The sequence below is a fragment of the Ailuropoda melanoleuca genome, chromosome 17 (assembly GCF_002007445.2).
Source record: "Ailuropoda melanoleuca isolate Jingjing chromosome 17, ASM200744v2, whole genome shotgun sequence".
NCBI lineage: Eukaryota > Metazoa > Chordata > Mammalia > Carnivora > Ursidae > Ailuropoda > Ailuropoda melanoleuca.
In genome coordinates this window covers 16,974,845-17,000,662 of record NC_048234.1, presented here as the reverse complement: position 1 = coordinate 17,000,662, position 25,818 = coordinate 16,974,845, and the positions used below count along the sequence as shown (strand labels likewise).

Sequence of the window (25,818 nt, the reverse complement as noted above, 5' to 3'; positions counted from 1 at the left end):
GGGCTGATGGGGGTGGCGGGAGTCGGGCTCTGTTCCTTGTGACAGTCACTCAGTCACCTAGGCCGATGGGATAGTTACTGCCTCCATGTGGCCGTCACCAAGGAGAGGGAAGGAGGCTATGGAGGAGGAAGACCTCACTCTGGCAATGATTCTCTATGGCCTCAAGGGAGACACACCACTGTGCTCGCAGGCCAGTGGCCAGAGGCAGTCACGGGCCCACCCGTCTGGATGTGTCATCCTACATGTGCTCTGGGTAGACAGTTGGGGATATTTGGTGAACAGCATTAATCCCTACCCACTTGGATTGATCCTAGGGACTAGCATAGTAGCTACCTTAATCCACGAGCATCTCAGAAGCAGAAACTGAGACAATGCATCTGTGTGACCCAAACATCTAGCAAAACATCACCTAATAAGTGCTTCGTCGGTTGTTGACTAACTGAATGATAGGAAGTGCATGCTAGCCTCTTAGCTACACCCAGGGTTTCTGGGGCATCAGTGACCACTGTGTACCATGCAGGGGAGCCCCTTTTTCTCTGGGGGTGCTTTGCGAGTGCTTAGCTATTCATATGTCAGTTTTGAGCTCTAAGGAGGGGTGTCCCCATGATCCAGATGCCACCACCGCCCTTGTGGCCGGTGTGCTGGAGGCTGCTGCTGCTCAGAGCCCCGGAGCAGTCACTCCCAGGGTTCCTTGGTACTCTCCCACTGGCTGGCTCTGTTGCAGCCACATGGCATTACCCCATGTGTTTCTACGTCCAAATTTCCCTCTTCCTGTAAGGACAGCAGTCCCATAGGGTTTAGGGCCCACGAGCAGAGCAAAGGGCCTTTTTCCTTCCCCTTTCGTCCAGTCTCCCAGCAGTGGCTCACCAGGAAGCTGGCAGGGTGTCCAGGGCATGCCGTCTGCGGACTTCTACCCCCTTGGCTGCAGAGGAGAGCACGGAAGGGCGTCAGTGGAGGAACTCCCCGCCATGGGACAGTAGGAATGGAAACCGTGTTGTCAGCTCAGCCCAGGACTGAGGGCAGGAGGAGAAACCCCACTTCCAGTCTGAGAGCATCTTTCAAGACAGCTACACTATGCATCTGGTCAGAGGCTCAGTGTCACAGTTATAAGGGCATTGGATTGTTCCAGACGCACTTTGTATATGTTTTCTCATTTGCCTTTCCAGCACGTCAGTGCGTGCAGATCCAACCGACATCTCAAAACGGTTGGTCCGCGTTAGCTCCATGCATGTGCTTGTGTCTGAGTGAGCATACAACACACTGTGGAGCCCGCCCCCCCTTACCTGCTGGCTTCTGGTCTCCCGGGGGGCCTGCAGGGTCACATGTCCTACTATCTGCTCAGCTCGGCTTCATTTCTGAAAGCGCTCCAGCGGCGAGTAAATTCAGGTCTAAAAATTGTAGAGGCATCCTTCAGAAGCCAAGTCTGAATAGTTACATAGTACAGGGACCAAAATTAAAGCAGACCCCGGGAGCCATGACTTTTCCATTATGGAAACAGTCAATGTTCATGAAAAGTTTTAAATCTCAAAAATTTCAGAAATGAAAATTTAAAATCATAGTTAACATACTGATGTTTTACTCCTACCTCTCAGTGATTTTTCCAGGGCTTGCTAATTTTAAAATTTAAAAAAGTAAGTAAATGCATGAAAAAGGTATACTACCCTTTGGAGGGGGGGGGAAGCTGGAATCTGCTGACAGTTAATTGAGAGCAACAAGAGATCCAGCTGGAAAAGTGCTGGAAGGCCCAGAGGTGGTATACTTAAAAAAAGGAGTAAACAGAAACTTGAACTGCAAAGTTACGGCCACTAACCACAACCGTTTAAGCAAAAGGTAAACGACTTACCCAGGATTTACTTAGGAATAGAATTAATCCCAAAATGAGTAGGAATCTCAAAAGGCCTTTGAGACACCAAGTCAATGTCACTAAGATCCATGTTCTGAATTCTGTGCATTTTTTTTTTCATTCAGGGGAGATGCCCTGCTGATCCTTGTTCTGAGGGCTGGTTTTAGCTCATATTCCACACATTTCTGACAAGACACATGTTAGGGTCCTACAGTCAGAAGTCACAAACTGGAGCACAGAAACCCCACTCCGCCATAGGCCCCTTGGCCATACTCAGAACACAACCGCAAGAGAGCCCAGGGAAAGACGACAAAAGAAAAGAAAACGCATAAATAACACAAATAGCAAAGAATAAATAGCACAGGGGCGAGGAGACGTGCCCCCGTTCCTGAGCACATGTTCCTGGAGAGGGAAAGTAAAAGAGGCATCCGGGAGAGGTCCTTCCTTCCCCAGGGGGGAATCCTGAAACAGCAGGACACTCAAAACATTCTGAAGAATTTGCTTCTCAAAGTTTGATCTTGTGTGATTTGTTTTCTCTTATTATTTTTTCAATCATTTTTAACATTTGTACTGAACTTTGTTATTAGACCATACAATTTACCTGTTGAAAGTGTATAGTTCATTGTTTCTGGCATATTCACGGGCTTGAGGAGCCATCTGATCTTACAACGTTTTTGTCCTCTCACAAAAGAAACCCTGTATCCTTCCCCCCAGCAGACACTTCCCATCCCTCCCACCAAGCCCCAGGTGACCAGTAATCTAGTTTCTGTCTCTATAGATTTGCCTGTTCCAGATGTTTCATATAAATGGAATCATACGATAGTCATTATATGATTGGTGGCTTCCACTTAGCATCCTGCCCTCAAAGTTCATCCATGGTTTTTGTCTTTTGTCTTGTGCTTCATTTCTTTTTATTGCCAAATAAATATAGATTATACATAGAATTTATCCTACTAAATGGGTGTATCACATTTTATTTATCCATTCATCAGTTGATGGAGATCTGAATTGTGTCTGCTCTGGCTATTACCAATCATGCTGCTATGAACAGTTGTCATGTATGTTCCATTTCTCTTGAGTAGGTTTGGAGGAGTGGCTTTCTGGGTCGTAGGGCAACCCCGCGTTTAACATTTTGAGGGGCTGCCAAGTCACTTTGAACAGCGGCTGCAGTACTTCACACTCGTTGAGCAGTACATGCATGCACACCCCACTTCTCCAGGTCCGTGCAACTTTTGCTGTCGTATTGATTCCAGCCACCCTAGCCCTGTGGGTTGGATGTGTATTTTCCTAATGACTGATGACATAGAGCACCTTTTCATGTGCTTACTGGCTGTTTGTACATTTTTTTTTTTTAGAGAGTGTATAATTAAATCCTTTTTTTTTCCAATTAGATTGCTTTTATTATTATTATTGAGTTGTAAGAGTTCTTTATATATTCTGGATAGAAGTCATGTATATATGACCATGCCCCATTCTGTGGGTCATCTTTTCACTTTCTCGATAGTCTTGTTTGCAGAACAGAAATGTTTAATTGGATGAAGTCCAGTTTTTTTGTGTGAGTTTTCTTTTGTCACTTGTGCTTTTGTTATCATATTTAACAAACTATGCATAACCCAAGGTCACAAAGATTTTACTCCTGTATTTCTCTGGAGAGTTTTATGGTTTTAGCTGTTACATTTGTATCCATGATCCATTTTGAGTTAATTTTGTATATGATGTGAGGTAGGGATCCAACTTCATTCTTTTGCATGTGGATATCCAGTGGGGAAAAGGGTATTATTTCCACCACTGAGTTGTCTTGGCACCCTTGTCAAAAACTAATTGATCCATAAATGTACAGATTTATTTCTAGACTCAATTCAGTTTCATTAAACTGTATGTCTATACTATGCCAATACCTTGCTCTCTTGGTTGCAGCAGCTTTCTAGGACGTTATGAAACAGAGAAATGTGAATCCTCCAAGATTGTTTTGGACATTGCATCCAAAATCTAAAGAAGATTAGTTATTGAACAATCAAATGGGTGAGTTTTTCCCATCTGGAGAATTAAGTGGCAGTAATCCCCCAAAGACTTGAGGTTCCAGTGGTTATCGTATATGTCTTCATAGCAGCAACTGTGGGCATTTATTACCAGACGGTTATGAGATAGGCATAGTGCTAGGAACTCCACATGAAACTTGGTTTACAAATTCCACACAACCGTCCTAAGATTCAGAGGGTGAAGTAACTTCCCTAAGATCCGTGACATACTTTGAAATATATATTTGGTTTCTGCCCCCAGTTCCTGATACAGAATTCCTATATCCCTTGAAATTTCATGGGTGATAAGAGTATCTTTTATTCTAATGAGGTGTCTCTTGGTGGATAATTTCAGGATGGGGTCTGGTCACCAGAATGACCAAGTCATGATTAGAAACTTGAAATTGTCAGCCCCACCCCAACCTCTGGGGAGAAGAGAGAGGCTGGAGATTGAGTTAATGATCTATCATGACTACATGATAAAGCCTCCATAAAATGTCTGAACTGTGGGGTTCTGGGAGCTTCTGGGTTGGTAAACACATCCCCATGCCAGAAGGGTGATGCATCCAGCTCCAAGGGGAGCAGAAGTTCCTGTGCTTAGGACCCTTCAGATCTTGCCTATGTATCTCTTTATCTGGCCATTCTTTTGTATTCTTTACAATATTATTTAAAATAAATTGGTAGACATAAGTGTTTCCCTGAGTTCTGTCAGCTATTATGGCAAATTATTAACCTGAGGAGGGAGTCATGGTAACCCCCAATTTGTAGCCAAGTTGGGCAGAAGTGTGGGTGAACCAGGGACCCACTATTTACAAGTGGCATCTGAGGTGGGGGCAGTTCTGTGGCTCTGAGCTCTTCACCTGTGGGGTCAACATTCACTCTGGGTGGTTAGTGTCAGAACCGAATTAAATCGGAGGATGCCCAGTTGGTGTCCATGGAAAACTAAAGGGTTTCTTGATGGGGAAAACCCACCCATTTGATGGTCAGAAGTGCTGAGTAAAAGACAGTTTCTTTTCAGTCACACAGCTGAGCAAAAACGGGGCCAGAATTGGAAGCCTGTCTGTCTGTCCGTCTGCCTCTAGAAACTGTACTCTTATGGTACTGCTTTCCCATAGATGGGTGCTGACCTTCAGCTGCTATTGGGAGAGGCAAGACAACACACTGCTGTGAAAAAAGTTAAAATGTGGTTTTTTTATTGTCATAAAATTTACATAACATAAAATTTACTATTTTAATCATTTTTATGTGTACAATTCAGTGACATAAGTACACTCACACCGTCCTGTAGCTGCCGCCACCATCCATCTGTGAAACTTTCCATCTTCCCAAACTGAAACCATTAAACACTAACTCCCCATTGCCCCTCCCACCATTCCAGGCAACTCCCCTCTGCTTTCTGTCTCTAGGAATTTGACAACTCTGGGTGGCTCATAGAAGTGGAATAATATAGTATTTGTTCTTTTGTTTCTGGCTTACTTCATTTAGGAGAGTGCCCTCGTGGCCATCCTTATAGCAGAAGCCAGCGGTTCCTTCCTTTTGAGGGCTGAGTAATATTCCATTGTTTGGATAGACCTCATTTTGTTTATCCATTCATCCAAGGGTGGACCCTTAGGGTGTTTCCCCCTTTTGGCTGTTGTGAATAATGCTGCTATGAACATGGGTGCATGCAAATGTCTATTCAAGTCCCAGCTTTAAATTCTTTTGGGTGTTCACCCAGAAGTGGAATTGCTGGACCGTGTGGTAATTCCATGTTTGATTTTTAAGGAGAATGTTCAAACAGTTTTAAAATGCTACTTTTGAAAATACTTTCAGCGCTGACAATATTTTGTTTCGACTGTGCTCAAGAAGAGAAATTTTTGTCATCTTGAGATGGATTTTTTTTTCTTTTTAAAATAATAAAGTCATCATTCAAAAGCAAATCTGGAGAATAAGATGAAGGGTAACTTTGAGGGTATGATTTGTGGAACAAAATTTAGGTGTGAGATTTCTTTTCTGTGTGTGCTTCCCAGGGAAGTGAGCGATATTCACTTGTTAGGGATTGTTACTTCCAGTAAACATGGTCACCAGAGGCAAGAGTAAGAAATACCTGCGAACCGGAGCATCTGCCTCACGGGTTTGTAGGAGACTTGAATGGACAATTCAGAAAATTCACCTAGCACAGTGCCCGGCACAGAGAGGGGGGCTCCGTTGATGCTGGCTGGCCTCCTGTCTTATCCCAGTGGAGCGGAGATGGAGGCTGGGAGTCTGGGGGCAGAAGCCAGTTCTGTTAGAGGAAACAGCCCCAGGTGACAGAGGTGTCATGCGTGCAGCTCTCTCATCCAGGTTAGAAGCCACAGGTAACACACTGGAGATGGCTCAGTGATAAACCGTCTATATCCTCTTAAGACAACTTGTGAAAACTGAACAGCAAGCATCACATCTGGCAATGAAATGCTAAACCCCCTTTTCCTCTCCCTTCCTCCCTACTGCCTTCCATCCTTGTGAATAATACTTACTGAGAGTTTACTGTGTGCCAAGCTTGGGATATACTATAAACATAAAAACACAAATTCCTGCCCTAATGGAGCTTATATCTACTTAAATAAATGTAAAAAAAATCACAGGAAATTTGAACCTTTAATTACAGATGATGTGATTGTGTATTCAGAAAACCTAAGGGCTTTTGCTAAATGGTAGAATATTTAAAGAGGTGGCTGGAAACAAACTTAACTTACAAAGATCAACAAAATCTTCTCTTTTTAAGTAGCGACTGGTTTTCTCCTGGGAGTGAGATAAAACATTGCCCAAAACATAAAATCCCTGGAAAAAATGAATTTTATTAAAAAAGGTTCAAGGCACACCTGTAGAAAATTATAAAATCTTTTTGTAAAATGTAAATTCATTCTCAGATAAAGGGAGACATTCAGCACATGTTTCTGGAGAGGAATATCTAAATCTTAAAAGTACAAATCTTAACAAATATATGTCTGTATACATCTCTCTATAATTTAATACAGAGCTGGAGTCTGTATGTATACATTATTTATAGGTTTAATCTACTGCAAACATTAACGCATTTTATGTATTTATTTTATAGATGTGATGCAGTTCCAAATATAATCCTAATGAATTATATTTGTTTTTTTTTTAGTGATTTTTTATTATATTATGTTAGTCACCATACAGTACATCCCCGGATTCCGATGTAAAGCTCGATGATTCATTTTGCGTATAACACTCAGTGCACCATGCAATACGTGCCCTCCTTACTACCCATCACCAGTCTATCCCATTCCCCCACCCCCCTCCCCTCTGAGGCCCCCAGTTTGTTTCTCATAGTCCATAGTCTCTCATGTTTCATTCCCCCTTCTGATTACCCCCCNCAGTCAAAACTAGAGGCTCTGACGGCCAGGGTCACCGAGGCAGAGGAACGCGTTAGCGAATTGGAGGATGGGTTAGTAGAAGAAAAAACGAAAATAGAAGCTGGTCTTAAAAAAATCCACGCCCACGAATGTAGATTACGGGAGATTACTGACTCTATGAAACGATCCAATGTCAGAATCATCGGCATCCCTGAAGGGGTGGAGAAAAACAGAGGTCTAGAAGAGATATTTGAACAAATTGTAGCTGAAAACTTCCCTAATCTAGCAAGGGAAACAAGCATTCGTGTCCAAGAGGCAGAGAGGACCCCATCCAAGCTCAACCAGGACAAACCTACGCCACGGCATGTCATAGTGCAATTCGCAAATATTAGATCCAAGGATACAGTATTGAAAGCGGCCAGGGCAAAGAAATTTCTCACGTACCAAGGCAAAGGTATCAGGATTACGTCAGACCTGTCTACAGAGACCTGGAATGAGAGAAAGGCTTGGGGGGGCATTTTTAAAGCTCTTTCAGAGAAAAACATGCAGCCAAGGATCCTTTATCCAGCAAAGCTGTCATTCAGAATTGATGGAGAAATAAAGACGTTCCAAAATCGCCAATCATTAACCAATTTCGTAACCACGAAACCAGCCCTACAGGAGATATTAAGGGGGGCTCTATAAAGGTAAAAAGGCCCCAAGAGTGATACAGAGCAGCAAGTCACAACCGATACAAAGACTTTAAAGAGAAATGGCATCATTAAAATCATATCTGTCAATAATCTCTATCAATCTAAATGGCTTAAACTCTCCCATAAAACGCCACAGGGTTGCAGATTGGATAAAAAGACATGACCCATCCATTTGCTGTCTACAAGAGACTCATTTTGAACCCAAAGATGCATTCAGACTTAGAGTAAGGGGATGGAGTACCATCTTCCACGCAAATGGACCTCAAAAGAAAGCTGGAGTAGCAATTCTCATATCAGATAGACTGGATTTTAAACTAGAGGCCATAGAGAGAGATACAGAAGGGCACTATATTATTCTTAAAGGAAGTATTCAACAAGTGGATATGACAATTATTAATATATATGCCCCCAACAGGGGAGCAGCAAGATACACAAGCCAACTCTTAACCAAAATAAAGAGACATATAGATAAGAACACAGTAATAGTAGGGGACCTCAACACCCCACTATCAGAAATAGACAGAACACCCTGGCAAAAACTAAGCAAAGAATCAAAGGCTTTGAATGCCATACTCGACGAGTTGGACCTCATAGATATATATAGAACACTACACCCCAGAACCAAAGAATACTCATTCTATTCAAATGCCCATGGAACATTCTCAAGAATAGATCATGCTCTGGGACACAAAACAGGTCTCAGCCAATACCAAAAGATTGAAATTATCCCCTGCATATTCTCAGACCACAACGCTCTGAAATTGGAACTCAACCACAAGGAAAAACCTGGAAGAAACTCAAACACTTGGAGGCTAAGAACCATCCTGCTCAAGAATGACTCGATAAACCAGGAAATCAAAAAACAAATTAAACAATTTATGGAGACCAACGAGAATGAATACACAACGGTCCAAAACCTATGGGATACTGCAAAGGCAGTCCTAAGGGGGAAATACATAGCCATCCAAGCCTCACTCAAAAGAATAGAAAAATCTAAAATGCAGTTTCTATATTCTCACCTCAAGAAACTGGAACAGCAACAGAGGGACAGGCCTAACCCACTGACAAGGAAGGAGTTGACCAAGATTAGAGCAGAAATCAATGAATTAGAGACCAGAACCACAGTAGAGCAGATCAACAGGACTAGAAGCTGGTTCTTTGAGAGAATCCATAAAATTGATAGACCACTGGCAAAACTTGTCCAAAAACAAAGAGAAAGGACTGAGATTATTAAAATTATGACTGAAAAGGGAGAGGTCACGACCAGCACCATTGAAATTGCAAGGATTATTAGAAACTTTTATCAACAGCTATATGCCAAAAAACTAAACAATCTGGAAGAGATGGAGGCCTTCCTGGAAACCTATAAACTACCAAGACTGAAACAGGAAGAAATAGATTTCTTAAATAGGCCAATTAACTATGAAGAAATTGAGTCAGTGATAAACAACCTTCCAAATAATAAAACTCCAGGCCCAGACGGTTTTCCTGGGGAATTCTACCAAACATTCAAAGAAGAAATAATACCTATTCTCCTAAAGCTATTTCAAAAAATAGAAACAGAAGGAAAGCTACCAAACTCATTCTATGAGGCTAATATTACCTTGATCCCCAAACCAGGCAAAGACCCCCTCAAAAAGGAGAATTACAGACCGATTTCTCTAATGAATATGGATGCCAAAATCCTCAACAAGATCCTTGCTAATAGAATCCAACAGTACATTAAAAGGATTATCCATCATGACCAAGTGGGATTCATACCTGGGATGCAAGCATGGTTCAACACTCGCAAATCAATCAATGTGAATACATCATATCAACAACAAAAGACTCAGGAACCATATGATCCTCTCAATTGATGCAGAAAAAGCATTTGACAAAATACAGCATCCTTTTCTGACTAAAACCCTTCAGAGTGTAGGAATAGAGGGTACATTTCTCAATTTCATAAAAGCCATCTATGAAAAGCCTACTGTAAGCATTATTCTCAATGGGGAAAAGCTGGAAGCCTTTCCCTTAAGATCAGGAACGCGGCAAGGATGCCCACTCTCGCCACTATTATTCAACATAGTACTAGAAGTCCTTGCAACAGCAATCAGAAGACAAAAAGGGATCAAGGTATCCAAATCGGCAGAGAAGAAGCCTAATGAATTATATTTGAATTAGCAGAGGTTATTTTAAATTTCCTAAAGAAAAATGTGCAGGACTTGCCAGGAAAAATTTAGGGAGAAGTACGGCATTGACGGCTTGCTCTCCCTACACGCAGAGCTTTGTAGAAAGCTACTGGGACCCAAACAGAATAGAAGTAATGAGGGGAAAATGAAACAAATCTGTAGATCAGAAATAGACCCAAATATATATATATATTTATTTATTACACCTAATATAAAATAAAAGAAACATTTTAATGGAGTGGGTCATATTGGCCTTGCAGTAAACATCTGCTGAATGAGGACTTGAGGGTTTGAGACACAGGGTCTCCATCTGTGGCTGGTGGGGATGGGACTGCTAAACACACTATGAAGAGCCATCAAAGGATATTTATTAAACTAAAAATGCTTATGTCCTTTGTCTTAGCCATTACTCTTAGGGGCTTTCCTTCAGAAACGAGAGTGCCAACAAATAAGGAGGTAGTTATGTTTATGTGGCCGAACCCTGGAAGTGACATGAATTCATCCATAGAAAGAATAATTAACCCCAGTACAATCAGAAGATAGGATGTTGGAATAGTATGCAGCTCTTTGTACACTGGGAAGAGTGACTCATCTATATATCTAAGAAATACCCACAAGGAATTGTGAAGTAAGGAAAGCACTTTTGAGATGACCCTGTTTCTTTGTAAAGGTAGGAAAGAAAACCACATGAATCTGTGCACCTGTGTTTGTGGAGCTCGGAGAAGTGTGGGGGAGCTCCGGGGAGTGCAGGGAAGCTGCCGCCCCATGGGTACCTGGTCGCCGCTGGGGTGGGATGGAATTGTGTGGAGGTGAACTGTTTACTGCTATTTCTCTCATTCATGTGCTTTCTTTGACTTTTTACAATGAGCACTCATGCTTTTGTCATTTAGTAATGGCCAATAAGGACCCCTCTACATGCCCCTCAAATAAACAAGCAGTCTGAGTTCTCCAGACAGTGGGACAGAGGTGCCTGGGTACTCCTGACTCTGGCTGCCTTCAGGCGGGAGGCTAGGGGCGAGCAGCGGGGATGCACCAAGTAGATGAGGACAGGCTCTGTGCAGGTGACCAGAGAGCTGGCCTGAGTGCGTCTGGCCTGGGTCTCTGTATTTGTATCAACTTTAATTTTTTAAATTTACTTAAATTAATTAAAATATGGCAATTTACTAGGTTCAGAGGTAGAGTTCTGTGATTCGTCAGTCTTATGTAATACCCAGCACTCATTCCATCACCTGCCCTCCTTAATGCCCATCACTCAGTTACTCCTCCGCCCTCCCCTCCAGTAACCCTGTGTGTTTCCTATAATTAAGAGTCTCTTATGGTTTGTCTCCCTTTCTGATTTCATCTTGTTTTATTTTTCCCTCTTTTACCCTATGGTCCTCTGTTTTGTTCCTTAAATTCCAAAATGAGTGAGATCATATGATAATTGTCTTTCTCTGGTTGACTTATTTTACTTAGCATAATACCCTCTAGTTCCATCCACATTGGTGCAAATGACAAGATTTCACTCTTTTTGATGGCTGAGTAGTATTCATTCTACATATATACACCACATCTTCTTTATCCATTCATCAGTTGATGGGCAGCTGGGCTCTTTCCATAGTTTGGCTATTGTGGACATTGCTGCTATAAACATTGGGGTTCAGGTGCCCCTTCAGATCACTACATCTCTATATTTGGGGTAAATACCTAATAGTGCAATTGCTGGGTCATAGGGTAGCTCTAGTCTTAACTTTTCGAGGAATGTACATACTGTTTTCCAGAGTGGCTGTACCAGCTTGCATTCCCACCAGCAGTGTAAGACAGTTCCCCTTTCTCATGCAGGAATTCAGCAAAGTAGCAGGGTATAAAGTCAGTGCAAAAAAAATCAGTTGTATTTCTATACACTAACAATGAGACAGAAGAAAGAGAAATTAAGGAACTGATCCCATTTAAAATTGCACCAAAACCCGTAAGATACCTAGGAATAAACCCAATTTTAAATTCTGATATAATTTGAGACTTGCAGAAATGTTGCAAAAGTAGATGAGGGTGACTGTGTAGCCTTCACACAGTTCCCTCCAATGGCAGCATCTCACACAACATGGCACATTTGTCAGGAGTAAGAAATAACACTGGCCCCGAGCTATTCACTGAACTTCCCCTCAGATCTCCCCACTTCCCCACGTGGCATTTTGCTTTTTCTCCTTAATTCCCTCGAAGCTGTGATAATTCCTCAGTCTTTCCTCGTCCTTCAGAGCTTGACACTTTGAATAGCCCTGGTCCGGTATTTTGTAGAATGTCCCCGAGTCTGGGTCTGCCTGCTGTGATGATTAGATTGGGAGGCGATCGTCCGTGCAGCATGGTAGGGGCATGTGATGTCAGTACGTGGGATTATTGGTGGTGTTAACCCTGGCATTTGGCTAAGGTAACGTCCGCTGGATTTCCTAGTAAAAAAAAAAAGAAGAAAAAGAAGAAGTATTATAAATTAAATGTTATGAGGTAAATAAATATTCATAAGAAATATTAGAAATTGTAAGGTAAAAATATATGAGAAACAGTACAATTACTCTTTTTGCCTTTGTAATTAATAAAGACCGTAGGGGAGATCCTTTAGTACCGTGCAAATATGCTTGTTCCCTGCAAAGATTTGGCTGGTCTTGCCTGCCAAGGTAATTACTTTGGTGTTTGATAAAACTTTTGCATTTTTTCCTCATTCTTTCTGTATTTATTACTTGATATCTTCTGTCGGGCTACCTATCTCTTCTCCTCTATTTACTTATGTATTCTATTATTTATTTTAGTTAGTATGGACTTGTGTATATGGATTTTATCCTGTGCAACCTAAACCTCTTATGACAGGTTGAAACAAGGGGTTCCTGAGCTGTCTCACGTGTGTATGGGAGAGAGAGTACAATACAGAAGTGGTATGTCATGTGAGGTTGATAGTAACACGTCTCATTGTGATGAAAATACAGAACTCGCTTTAAAAGTAATAATTATAATTACGAGAAACTCCTTATCCTAAAAGAGGGTACATCACGTGTACCATCCTATCCTGTCTGAGGGTATCTGTTCGAGGTCATAGGCCAAGAAACATCTGACGGGGCTCCCTGCTGGAGACCTTGAGAAAGCCTTGGAAGTGACAGGTGTATTCTTGTCCTCCTGAGCAGAAGAGCACCAGGAAAACAGAAAGGAAACAAAGGACATCCTCGCCTCCTGGGAGCTGCCCTGCTGGATCGGTTGGGCATGAGTTCTGGGTGACTGTCCTCGCAGGGCCCCAAGCCCTGCCTGTGAGGCGGGGAGCATAGTGGTGTCTGACTTGTGGCGTTGGGACGCTGGGTGAGTCTTACGGCCGAGGAGGCACCTGCGGGGATGCCCGATACACAGGGAGTGCCCAATGAATTCAGCTATAGTCATTATTCCTGCCTAGGCTGGTGGCATCTGCGTTCATCTGCCACCTGCCCCCCCCCCGGTTAACGGGGCCCCTGCACCTGTGCCGCTCCTGTGCCCACTCCACACGCACGTGCTGAGCACCGTGCTGGGCTAGCGGGGCCTCAGGGCAGGAGGTGGTTCTCGTCTCTCAAACGACAGGCGGCTCTGCCATTGGATACTCTGTTTCGTGAACTCCAGTCTGTCCGTGTATGTTCAATACACACCGTTGCCCGAGCACACGCACACGCAGGTCCCCCCATCTGACCGTAAGTCCTTGGAGCTATGCTACGGTGGTACCCTATGTTTACTTTTCAACATGCTGGAAGCTGTCTCCGTGACGGGTCACTACATGTTTATCGATTTAAATGACCAGTTCCCTCTGGCCCAGTGCTGTCCAAAGACCTGAGCTGCCACATCAGTCACTGTAACTGTCTCGTGGAAAATCGATAAACTCCTAAATAAACTTAAACATATAAATATTCTAGTAGAAAAAAATATTCAAGTAAAAGAAACAGGTGAAATTGATTTTAAAAATTTTCTTGTGGTAAAATATTCATAACATAAAATTTACTGTTTGATCCATTGTAAGTATGTAGTTTAGTGGCATTAAGTGGTTTCCCACTGCTGTGCAGCCATCACCACCGTCCACCCCCAGAACTTTCCATCTTCCCAAAGCGGAACTCTGTCCCTACTGAATGATAAGTCCCCCATCTCCCCACTGTCACTACTAACCTCTGTCCTGCTTCCTGCCTCTGAGGCTGAGGACTCTCGGCCCCTCTCGTAAGAGGACTTGCACGATCCTCCTCCTTTTGTGACCGGCTTATCTCACGGGGCGTATTGCCAAGGCTCATCCCTGTTGCACCACGTGGCAGGATCTCCTTCCTTCGTGTGAATACACCCTATTTTTTCCAGCCTCTCATTTGTCAATTTAAAATTGATTTTAATAATATATATCTTATTTAGCCCCATATTGGCCACGTACGATCATTTCAGCGTGTAACCAGGGTCAGCAGTATTCACGAGATGTTACATGTCCTTTGTTTCGTGCCGTCTTTGGGGTCTGGTGTCTTTGCACCTAGAGCGCAGCCCATTCAGGTGCACATAGTGACGCGCGGCTCTCAGCTACTTCCTGGGGCTGTGAGCCCAGGTTCCCTCGACGGAGCACTACCCCTGGAAGTTTCACTAGCGTCCGTGTGGGAATGTGCAGCCTGCTGCTGGGCAGCCCCTCTGCGTGGCTTCCAGAGTGCCGCCCAGGGGGGCAAGACGGATCTGCATGGACCTGCACTTTGTCTTCCCCCGGAGGGCAGAGGCTGGGAGGCCAACCCCCACATTGCCGAGGTGCCCACACACCTGGGCTTCCGGAGGCTCCCTCGCAGCGTTGGAGGCAGACATGAAATCGGCCGTTGTTTTTGCTGGCCAGCAGAGAGGCGTTTGGTCTTCGCGGCAGTGTCAGTGCAGGTCAGCTTCTCAGGGTCATGGGCAGAGTGTCTGTCTGGCGGTTGCACACAGTGGCATATGCGGTGTCTCCTGGAGCCATTGTCGGGGCTTCCAGAGAAGACAGCGTTCTCCGGCTCCTCCTGTAGAGGGGGCAGCAGCTCTCTTGCAGGCGGGGGGAGGTAGCTTGCTTCTGGAAAGCTATTTAGTACCCTGCCTTACAGTCATGCCTACTTGAGGGGGCTCAAGTGAAGTCTGCTCTTTGTAACACGGACAGACATCACGACAGGCTTGGAAACTATTATGGGCTGAATGTTGGTGTCCCCCAAAATTCAGGTATTGAAACCCTACCCCCACGTGTGATGGTAGTGGGAGGGGGGCCTTGGGAGGTAATTAGGTTAGATGAGGTCACGGGGGTGGGACCCTACGATGGGATTGTGCCCTCTAGGAGGGTGCCTGCTTCCCCTGTCTGAGCGTGGACCTCCAGCTTCCAGCACGGGGAGGAAGAAGCCACCCAGTCTGAAGCACCTCATTGTAACAGCTCCGAATGACTAAGCCAGAACCTTCTATCAGCATGAAGGCCTAGGTCTGATACCAGGTACACAGTTTCATTAAAATATGGATGAGACAGCAACATCTCCGATAAGCCTGCCTGCCTTGTGTGGCGCTCTGGGCAGCACTGGGAATGAACATGTGTCTGCTTGGCTGAGCAAGTCTGTGCCATGAAGTACGTGGTAAACACGATACTCAGATTTTTGTCCGACTTCCTACGGACAGCTTCTCTAATGACAGAAAGTACTGAATATTAGATCATAATTCAATTTTACAATAATTTCAGGAGAGAGGAGACCTGAGGGGACAGTCCATAAGTCATGCCAACTTGAAAAATTGATGGAAGATTAGTGGAAAGAAGGTTGATCGTGGCTTCAGAAGGACACTAATATTATGGGAGATGGCTAAAGGACGATTTCCTCTGTAGGCTATAAAGCGATTCAGAAAACTGATCCATAAATATTTTAGGAATATATTTTTTATTTAAGAAGAAATGTTAATCTGTGCCTCCCATCCCTCTGCTGTTAGTCACATGACTGGGTTGTCTCGGGGTTTTATTTAAATGTGGTACACGTATGTCGGACTTAAGTGTTTCAAGATCGTGTTATAGTGTCCCTTGAGAGACAAGCATGCTGTAACCAGTCCCACTAATGTAATATTTATGGTAATGCAGACCGCGTAAAGACAGCTGGGGCATGCCTTTGGACACTGGGTGAGGGAGCGCCAGCAGAGCTGCCCTTGACAAAGGGTGTTAGTCGTTTCCGTAAGCCGAGAAACTCTGCGAGGCTGAGCTCGGGCTGGAGGAACGAGATGCTCTATGCTGTCTGTGTACCATCCCCCAAACGTGCGCGCGCGTGCACACACACACACACGTGCAATCATGTGCCCAGGCATACACCCTTCCACACACCCGCAGACGCGCACACCCCTGTACACAGAGATACGCGAGCACATAAATTCGGAAGATGAACGTGCACACACACATTTACACACACATTCATGTACACGCAAGAACACACATGTGTAAGCACAGAACCTTGAAGACACGAACACACACACGCACACCATTGTGTAGTTTGCAAGTGTTTGCCTGTATTTTGTGTATCTGCCGACGGCTGCTTTTAAAACTGATGTTCACACAGGTGCTCAGGTGGCTGGTTTGTGAATGCTGACCACAGAAGCTTCTAGACTTTCGTTTGGACTGTGAGGCTGGTCACGAGGACAGGCAGTGAGCATGGCCACAGCTCTGAGCACTGTGCATACAGGCGTCACAGTGGCTCCATGAAGTGGACCCAACTACTTGGTCACCTCACTGCTGAAGGACACGAGGCTTGGAGAGGCCCCGTGTCGTGCTCAGGCCACCACAGGAAGGGTGGACTCAAGCTCCTGACCCTCTTAGTGAGGCTTCTTCAGAGTCCTGACCCTCGGAATCTGGGACTGTCTGCCTTAGAGCCCCGGCAAGGCCAGAGCCATGGGTACGGGTCTCTGTGGCTCTGTCATTTGCTTTCCTCACATTCTCCACTTGAAACAAGAGCTGCCTGGCATGTAGCTGTGAGACCAGAGCTTTGCTTCAGGAAAATACTGCCTGAGAATCAAGACAGGTGTGCAATGGGCTGCAGTCAAATCTGCACCCGAGAGCTGCCGATGCCAGGCTGCCCTGCTGTCCAGTGTGAACTGTATTCGAGCTTCACTCCTTTGTTTAGGCTGGGCATCTGCTTAGAAGTAAGCATGTATTTTAAATGGTACAGGAGAGAGCTGGCAGCATAAGGAATGTAAAACATAGCCCAGGGGAGGAAAAACACAGAACTGCAATCAGTATACCTGAGCCCAAATGGAATCATTTGAAGACCAGTATTTCCCTATAAACTTGTAAAGAACGATTATTGTTGTCTGTGTTAAAAGTTTTTAATATTGAATTATGATGATTGATTGAGCTCACACATCTACCTTTATTTCAGCCTTAATTCCCACAAAATGACAGAACAAGAAATTTTTAAAAGAATAGGTCCTTGGTAATACAGGAATACAAGAGTGCCACAAGCATAGGAGAACTTTTGAACAGTTTGTGGAAGACAGAATGTGGGCAGACAGATCAGATCCTATGGAAAAACAAAATTGGAGCAAAATAAATGAAGAAGTTGCTGTAAAGGCAGGACGGCTTGGGGAGCTCAGGTCCAAGGTCAGCATGAAACAGTGGGCAAACAAGAGACATTGCATGGGCCCCAGGGACTCAGAAAATGTCCCATCTATGGACCAACTATGAGGGATTCTTTAAAAAAGAACCACACACCAGCAAAATAGAAATAAATACAAGAGAACCACGAAGATGACACAAAGTGTTGTGAGCAAACAAACTATAAAATGAATAAAGTTCCCTAATGGTCATAAGGTGGCTGCCATGGCTCCAGACTTTATGTTCTTACACCAACATCCCAAGCAGAAGCAAAGATGTCAGCAATGCCTCTGTTGACCAATGCTGGTCTAAACTTAATCATGACTCATCTGCTAGCCTGGCCATATTGCTGCCCCTAAAAAACTCAGGGTGTGTGGGCAAGTATCAGTGGAAGGCAGTGGCTGGGTGATCCTGTTTGTGCCAGGGTAGACAAAAATAAGAAAGGGCAGAGAAGATTGGAGTAGTGTAATTAACAGGCTTGATTATATATGTAGAGAAATTTGTGCACTCAAGACACATTTCTTTTATGCCAACAGAGACCACACCCTCTTTTCAAACACAAATGGAGCATTCACACAAACTGTTGTTACAGTAGAACACAGTTAATGTCTTAATAAATTCCAAAATGCAGAAATTGTATTGGCCACATCCTCTGAATGGGTTAAAATGAAAATTAGCTTTGAAAGTTTTGGTGAAATGGTTCTTTCAGGATTTAAGAATACCCTTTAAAATAAGAAGAAAATAAAAACTAAATGTATAAATTTGATGGATTTAAGAATGAGTGTCGGTGAGAGTACCATATCAAACAGTTGTCAGGGAAAGTATGTAGCTCTCAGTGCCAGTGCTAGAAAACAGGATAGACAGAGCACGTAAAAAGCCCAAAGATAGTGGAAGAAAGAAAATAATGCAAATAGAACCAAATATTAGTGAAAGAAGAAAAGATTTAAAAAAACGAAAGATAGTGCTTGAAAATGAAAAATAATTTAAATAGATCTCTGACTATTCTGAATAAAAGAACAGAACAAAAACAAAACAGTAAAAACAAGGCACAAATGAAAATGAAAGCATTAGAAGTCTAAAACGTCCATCACTGTAGTTTTGAAAAGGGTAATAATTGAATACCACTCTGTGTCTTGAGACTCTGGATGAAATATGATGGTAATCTGGGAAAACATAAATTATAGTAGAGTCCCTCGTACCCAATACCGTCCAAATTGTAGGCAGTCGGTTTGGTGAAGTGCGTCAAAGCTAGGAATCATCAAAAAATGTCATCACACACCTCAAACATTTTACTTTAATCAAAAACATATATTCACTCTCTAGTCTTTTAATGTAGGTCAAAGCCTTTTCTTGANAGATACGCGAGCACATAAATTCGGAAGATGAACGTGCACACACACATTTACACACACGTTCATGTACACGCAAGAACACACATGTGTAAGCACAGAACCTTGAAGACACGAACACACACACGCACACCATTGTGTAGTTTGCAAGTGTTTGCCTGTATTTTGTGTATCTGCCGACGGCTGCTTTTAAAACTGATGTTCACACAGGTGCTCAGGTGGCTGGTTTGTGAATGCTGACCACAGAAGCTTCTAGACTTTCGTTTGGACTGTGAGGCTGGTCACGAGGACAGGCAGTGAGCATGGCCACAGCTCTGAGCACTGTGCATACAGGCGTCACAGTGGCTCCATGAAGTGGACCCAACTACTTGGTCACCTCACTGCTGAAGGACACGAGGCTTGGAGAGGCCCCGTGTCGTGCTCAGGCCACCACAGAAAGGGTGGACTCAAGCTCCTGACCCTCTTAGTGAGGCTTCTTCAGAGTCCTGACCCTCGGAATCTGGGACTGTCTGCCTTAGAGCCCCGGCAAGGCCAGAGCCATGGGTACGGGCCTCTGTGGCTCTGTCATTTGTTTTCCTCACATTCTCCACTTGAAACAAGAGCTGCCTGGCATGTAGCTGTGAGACCAGAGCTTTGCTTCAGGAAAATACTGCCTGAGAATCAAGACAGGTGTGCAATGGGCTGCAGTCAAATCTGCACCCGAGAGCTGCCGATGCCAGGCTGCCCTGCTGTCCAGTGTGAACTGTATTCGAGCTTCACTCCTTTGTTTAGGCTGGGCATCTGCTTAGAAGTAAGCATGTATTTTAAATGGTACAGGAGAGAGCTGGCAGCATAAGGAATGTAAAACATAGCCCAGGGGAGGAAAAACACAGAACTGCAATCAGTATATCCCTGAGCCCAAATGGAATCATTTGAAGACCAGTATTTCCCTATAAACTTGTAAAGAACGATTATTGTTGTCTGTGTTAAAAGTTTTTAATATTGAATTATGATGATTGATTGAGCTCACACATCTACCTTTATTTCAGCCTTAATTCCCACAAAATGACAGAACAAGAAATTTTTAAAAGAATAGGTCCTTGGTAATACAGGAATACAAGAGTGCCACAAGCATAGGAGAACTTTTGAACAGTTTGTGGAAGACAGAATGTGGGCAGACAGATCAGATCCTATGGAAAAACAAAATTGGAGCAAAATAAATGAAGAAGTTGCTGTAAAGGCAGGACGGCTTGGGGAGCTCAGGTCCAAGGTCAGCATGAAACAGTGGGCAAACAAGAGACATTGCATGGGCCCCAGGGACTCAGAAAATGTCCCATCTATGGACCAACTATGAGGGATTCTTTAAAAAAGAACCACACACCAGCAAAATAGAAATAAATACAAGAGAACCACGAAGATGACACAAAGTGTTGTGAGCAAACAAACTATAAAATGAATAAAGTTCCCTAATGGTCATAAGGTGGCTGCCATGGCTCCAGACTTTATGTTCTTACACCAACATCCCAAGCAGAAGCAAAGATAGTCAGCAATGCCTCTGTTGACCAATGCTGGTCTAAACTTAATCATGACTCATCTGCTAGCCTGGCCATATTGCTGCCCCTAAAAAACTCAGGGTGTGTGGGCAAGTATCAGTGGAAGGCAGTGGCTGGGTGATCCTGTTTGTGCCAGGGTAGACAAAAATAAGAAAGGGCAGAGAAGATTGGAGTAGTGTAATTAACAGGCTTGATTATATATGTAGAGAAATTTGTGCACTCAAGACACATTTCTTTTATGCCAACAGAGACCACACCCTCTTTTCAAACACAAATGGAGCATTCACACAAACTGTTGTTACAGTAGAACACAGTTAATGTCTTAATAAATTCCAAAATGCAGAAATTGTATTGGCCACATCCTCTGAATGGGTTAAAATGAAAATTAGCTTTGAAAGTTTTGGTGAAATGGTTCTTTCAGGATTTAAGAATACCCTTTAAAATAAGAAGAAAATAAAAACTAAATGTATAAATTTGATGGATTTAAGAATGAGTGTCGGTGAGAGTACCATATCAAACAGTTGTCAGGGAAAGTATGTAGCTCTCAGTGCCAGTGCTAGAAAACAGGATAGACAGAGCACGTAAAAAGCCCAAAGATAGTGGAAGAAAGAAAATAATGCAAATAGAACCAAATATTAGTGAAAGAAGAAAAGATTTAAAAAAACGAAAGATAGTGCTTGAAAATGAAAAATAATTTAAATAGATCTCTGACTATTCTGAATAAAAGAACAGAACAAAAACAAAACAGTAAAAACAAGGCACAAATGAAAATGAAAGCATTAGAAGTCTAAAACGTCCATCACTGTAGTTTTGAAAAAGGTAATAATTGAATACCACTCTGTGTCTTGAGACTCTGGATGAAATATGATGGTAATCTGGGAAAACATAAATTATAGTAGAGTCCCTCGTACCCAATACCGTCCAAATTGTAGGCAGTCGGTTTGGTGAAGTGCGTCAAAGCTAGGAATCATCAAAAAATGTCATCACACACCTCAAACATTTTACTTTAATCAAAAACATATATTCACTCTCTAGTCTTTTAATGTAGGTCAAAGCCTTTTCTTGAAAGTAGGTCTGCTGAGTGGATTCCTGCATGTTTCTTACATAAGCCACACCTATAATTCCGTTGACAATTTCCAGTTTCGATTTTTAAAGTACAGAGTGAGAATGTTCACAGCTCATGTAATCTGACTGTGGAACTTTCTCCATCTGAGCTCCCCAGACTTCAGTGCGTCTGAGCATCTGTGGAGGATCTTGTTCAAATGCAGAGTGTGACTCAGTGGGTCTGAGTGGGCCTGATACTCAGCATTTCTAATGGGTATGCGGGTGACGCTGGTGCTACTGGTCCNCGCTGGTGCTACTGGTCTGTGGACCACACTCTGAGTAGTGAGGATCTGACTATGTGTGAATTCTGCCCCCACCCATCATCTCCCATTGTATAAGCACATTTAAATCTAAACCATTTCTTATATTCCACATATGAGTGAAACCATATGATAATTGTCTTTGTCTGACTTATTTCACTTAGCATAATACCCTCCAGTAGCAGAGGGTCATAGGGGAAGAGAGAGAAAACTGAATGGGAAGAAATCAGAGAGGGAGACAAACCATGAGAAACTCTTGACTCCGGGGAAAAAAACAGGGTTGAGGAAAGGAAGCTGGGGGTGGGGGGATGGGGTAATTGGGTGACGGGCATTAAGGAGGGTATGTGATGTGATGAGCACTGGGTGTTATACACAACTGATAAATTACTGAACGCTACATCTGAAACTAATGATGTATATATGTTGGCTAATTGAATTTAAATTTTAAAAAAAAAAAGAAAGAAAAGAAATCTAAACCATTACCTTAGTGACTCCACCATGTCTGGTCCTTCTAAAGCTGCAACTTTACTTTAAATCAAAGGAGAGGAGAAAGTATAAGAGTCAGTAGCCTGTTAGAGCCCCCAGCTTATTGTGAGAAGCCTCCTTTCAGAAGCACCCCCTGCTATGGTCTGAATGTTTGTGTCCCCACACAGTTCCCATGTTGGAATCCTACCCTCCGAAGTGATGGTATCAGGAGGTGGGGATCAGGTCACAAGGATGGAGCCCTCCTGAGGGATTAGTATCCATGTGAAAGAGAACCCACAGAATTCTATCACCCCTTCCTCCATGTGAGGATATGATGAGTCTGTAACCCAGAAGAAAATTCTCATCCGACCGCGATGGTAAGCTGATCTCCCCCCTCTAGCCCTCTGAGCTGTGAGCGATAAAGTTTTATTGTTTATAAGCTATACATTTGTGCTATTCTGTTACAGCTGCCCAAATGGACCAAGACACAAAAGCCTAGATGGTCCATATGGGTTTTACCCAACTTGTGAGGAATCAGTAATTCCTTCCTTATGCATCTCCAGTAATTAGAGAATGAGACATACATCCCAACTCCATGTAGCTAGTATAATCTTTATCCAAAACTAGATAGAGACAGGACAAGAAAAAAAAACCACAGATTCATTTGACTTATGAACCTAAATGTGAAATTTCTACATAAATTGCTTCTAACTGTGTATTAAAGAGGTAAAATATCCTGAACAATTAGGGTTTATACCTGGAAGTAAGGGTGTTTCCGTATGAGAAAATCGACTGGTACAATTTGCTCCCTTAGTGGAGAAAAGCCATATATTCTCTCAAGACGGAGATGAAAAATATTTTAAAATATTCAGCATTCTCAGGACGCCTGGGTGGTGCAGTTGGTTGAGCATCTGACTCTTGGTTTCAGCTCGGGTTGTGATTTCAGGGTCCTGAGATCAAGCCTGGAATCAGGCTCCATGCTCAATGCAGCGTCTGCTTGGGACTCTCTCTCTCCCTCTGCCCCTCCCCATCGAGCATGCGTGGGCTCTCTCTCTCAAATACATAAATTTAAAAAAAAATTCAACACTCTCTTCTAAATAAGTGAGCAGTTGAATTAACAGAAAATATTTCCTTAACTTGGTAGAGGCCATCTCTCAGAAATCTACACATAAGCCTTAAAGAAAAATATAAACAATTTGAATAAATAGTGAGACGTACCATTCTTCTGAAGGGACATCTCAGTATCATAAATATTTCAGTTCTTCCCAAACAACAAAATTTGTTTCAGTCAGAATCCAAATAAGATTTTTTTTTTAGTTGGCAAGCTGAATATCAAGCCTACATGCAAAAGAAAAGTGCAGAAGAAACATTCTGAAAAATTTGGAGAAGACAAGTAACAGATAGGAAGAAAATATTTAGCAAGCAAAGGAATAGTATCCAGAATGTATAAAGAGTGATTACAAAATGATCAGAACAATGCAAGGAGTGAAATTAAAAAAAAAAAATGGGCAAGATAAGTAGGTGATTCACAGACAGTGAAATACAGGTAGATAATAGACACGTATGAAAATGCCCAGGTCTCCGGGAATTGCAAATTCAAATGCGAGTTTGGGTTTGGGGGCCATTGGATTAGAAAGAACCTAAATATTTGTCAACAGGAGAAAATTGTTAAATCGATTATATTTCATCCACATGAGGAAAAACATACATGTACATACATGTAGTGGGCTCCAAGACACATGGTGAAGAAAGCATGAGGAACATTACGTATAAACTCCGTGCATCTCTACAGGCCAGTCCAGACCAGCCCAGACGTGCCCAGCTGTTGACTGTGGCCCAGAGGCCAGCAGGGTGGGCCAGGAACTGCACCTTTTAAATTTGCTCAGGACTCTAGTATATTACGTGAATCTTGGGCATNCTTAGTGACTCCACCATGTCTGGTCCTTCTAAAGCTGCAACTTTACTTTAAATCAAAGGAGAGGAGAAAGTATAAGAGTCAGTAGCCTGTTAGAGCCCCCAGCTTATTGTGAGAAGCCTCCTTTCAGAAGCACCCCCTGCTATGGTCTGAATGTTTGTGTCCCCACACAGTTCCCATGTTGGAATCCTACCCTCCGAAGTGATGGTATCAGGAGGTGGGGATCAGGTCACAAGGATGGAGCCCTCCTGAGGGATTAGTATCCATGTGAAAGAGAACCCACAGAATTCTATCACCCCTTCCTCCATGTGAGGATATGATGAGTCTGTAACCCAGAAGAAAATTCTCATCCGACCGCGATGGTAAGCTGATCTCCCCCCTCTAGCCCTCTGAGCTGTGAGCGATAAAGTTTTATTGTTTATAAGCTATACATTTGTGCTATTCTGTTACAGCTGCCCAAATGGACCAAGACACAAAAGCCTAGATGGTCCATATGGGTTTTACCCAACTTGTGAGGAATCAGTAATTCCTTCCTTATGCATCTCCAGTAATTAGAGAATGAGACATACATCCCAACTCCATGTAGCTAGTATAATCTTTATCCAAAACTAGATAGAGACAGGACAAGAAAAAAAAACCACAGATTCATTTGACTTATGAACCTAAATGTGAAATTTCTACATAAATTGCTTCTAACTGTGTATTAAAGAGGTAAAATATCCTGAACAATTAGGGTTTATACCTGGAAGTAAGGGTGTTTCCGTATGAGAAAATCGACTGGTACAATTTGCTCCCTTAGTGGAGAAAAGCCATATATTCTCTCAAGACGGAGATGAAAAATATTTTAAAATATTCAGCATTCTCAGGACGCCTGGGTGGTGCAGTTGGTTGAGCATCTGACTCTTGGTTTCAGCTCGGGTTGTGATTTCAGGGTCCTGAGATCAAGCCTGGAATCAGGCTCCATGCTCAATGCAGCGTCTGCTTGGGACTCTCTCTCTCCCTCTGCCCCTCCCCATCGAGCATGCGTGGGCTCTCTCTCTCAAATACATAAATTTAAAAAAAAATTCAACACTCTCTTCTAAATAAGTGAGCAGTTGAATTAACAGAAAATATTTCCTTAACTTGGTAGAGGCCATCTCTCAGAAATCTACACATAAGCCTTAAAGAAAAATATAAACAATTTGAATAAATAGTGAGACGTACCATTCTTCTGAAGGGACATCTCAGTATCATAAATATTTCAGTTCTTCCCAAACAACAAAATTTGTTTCAGTCAGAATCCAAATAAGATTTTTTTTTTAGTTGGCAAGCTGAATATCAAGCCTACATGCAAAAGAAAAGTGCAGAAGAAACATTCTGAAAAATTTGGAGAAGACAAGTAACAGATAGGAAGAAAATATTTAGCAAGCAAAGGAATAGTATCCAGAATGTATAAAGAGTGATTACAAAATGATCAGAACAATGCAAGGAGTGAAATTAAAAAAAAAAAATGGGCAAGATAAGTAGGTGATTCACAGACAGTGAAATACAGGTAGATAATAGACACGTATGAAAA

At 42.9% G+C, this 25,818-nt stretch overlaps 1 protein-coding gene across 12 annotated transcripts in view; it reads left to right on the top strand.

The window, feature by feature from the left end:
* Window positions 1–25,818, top strand: part of AUH (AU RNA binding methylglutaconyl-CoA hydratase) — a 397,505-nt gene that overhangs the window by 226,459 nt on the left and 145,228 nt on the right. Inside the window, exon 12 of one of the 12 annotated variants that reach the window (XM_034646762.1) lies at window positions 3,761–3,786. The exons of the other annotated variants lie outside the window; for them this stretch is intronic. Within the exon in view, the coding sequence (XP_034502653.1) occupies window positions 3,761–3,771 (11 nt within the window). The 3' untranslated portion in view covers window positions 3,772–3,786. Of the gene's footprint in view, window positions 1–3,760; window positions 3,787–25,818 lie in introns of those variants that run through there. 12 annotated transcript variants of the gene reach the window in all.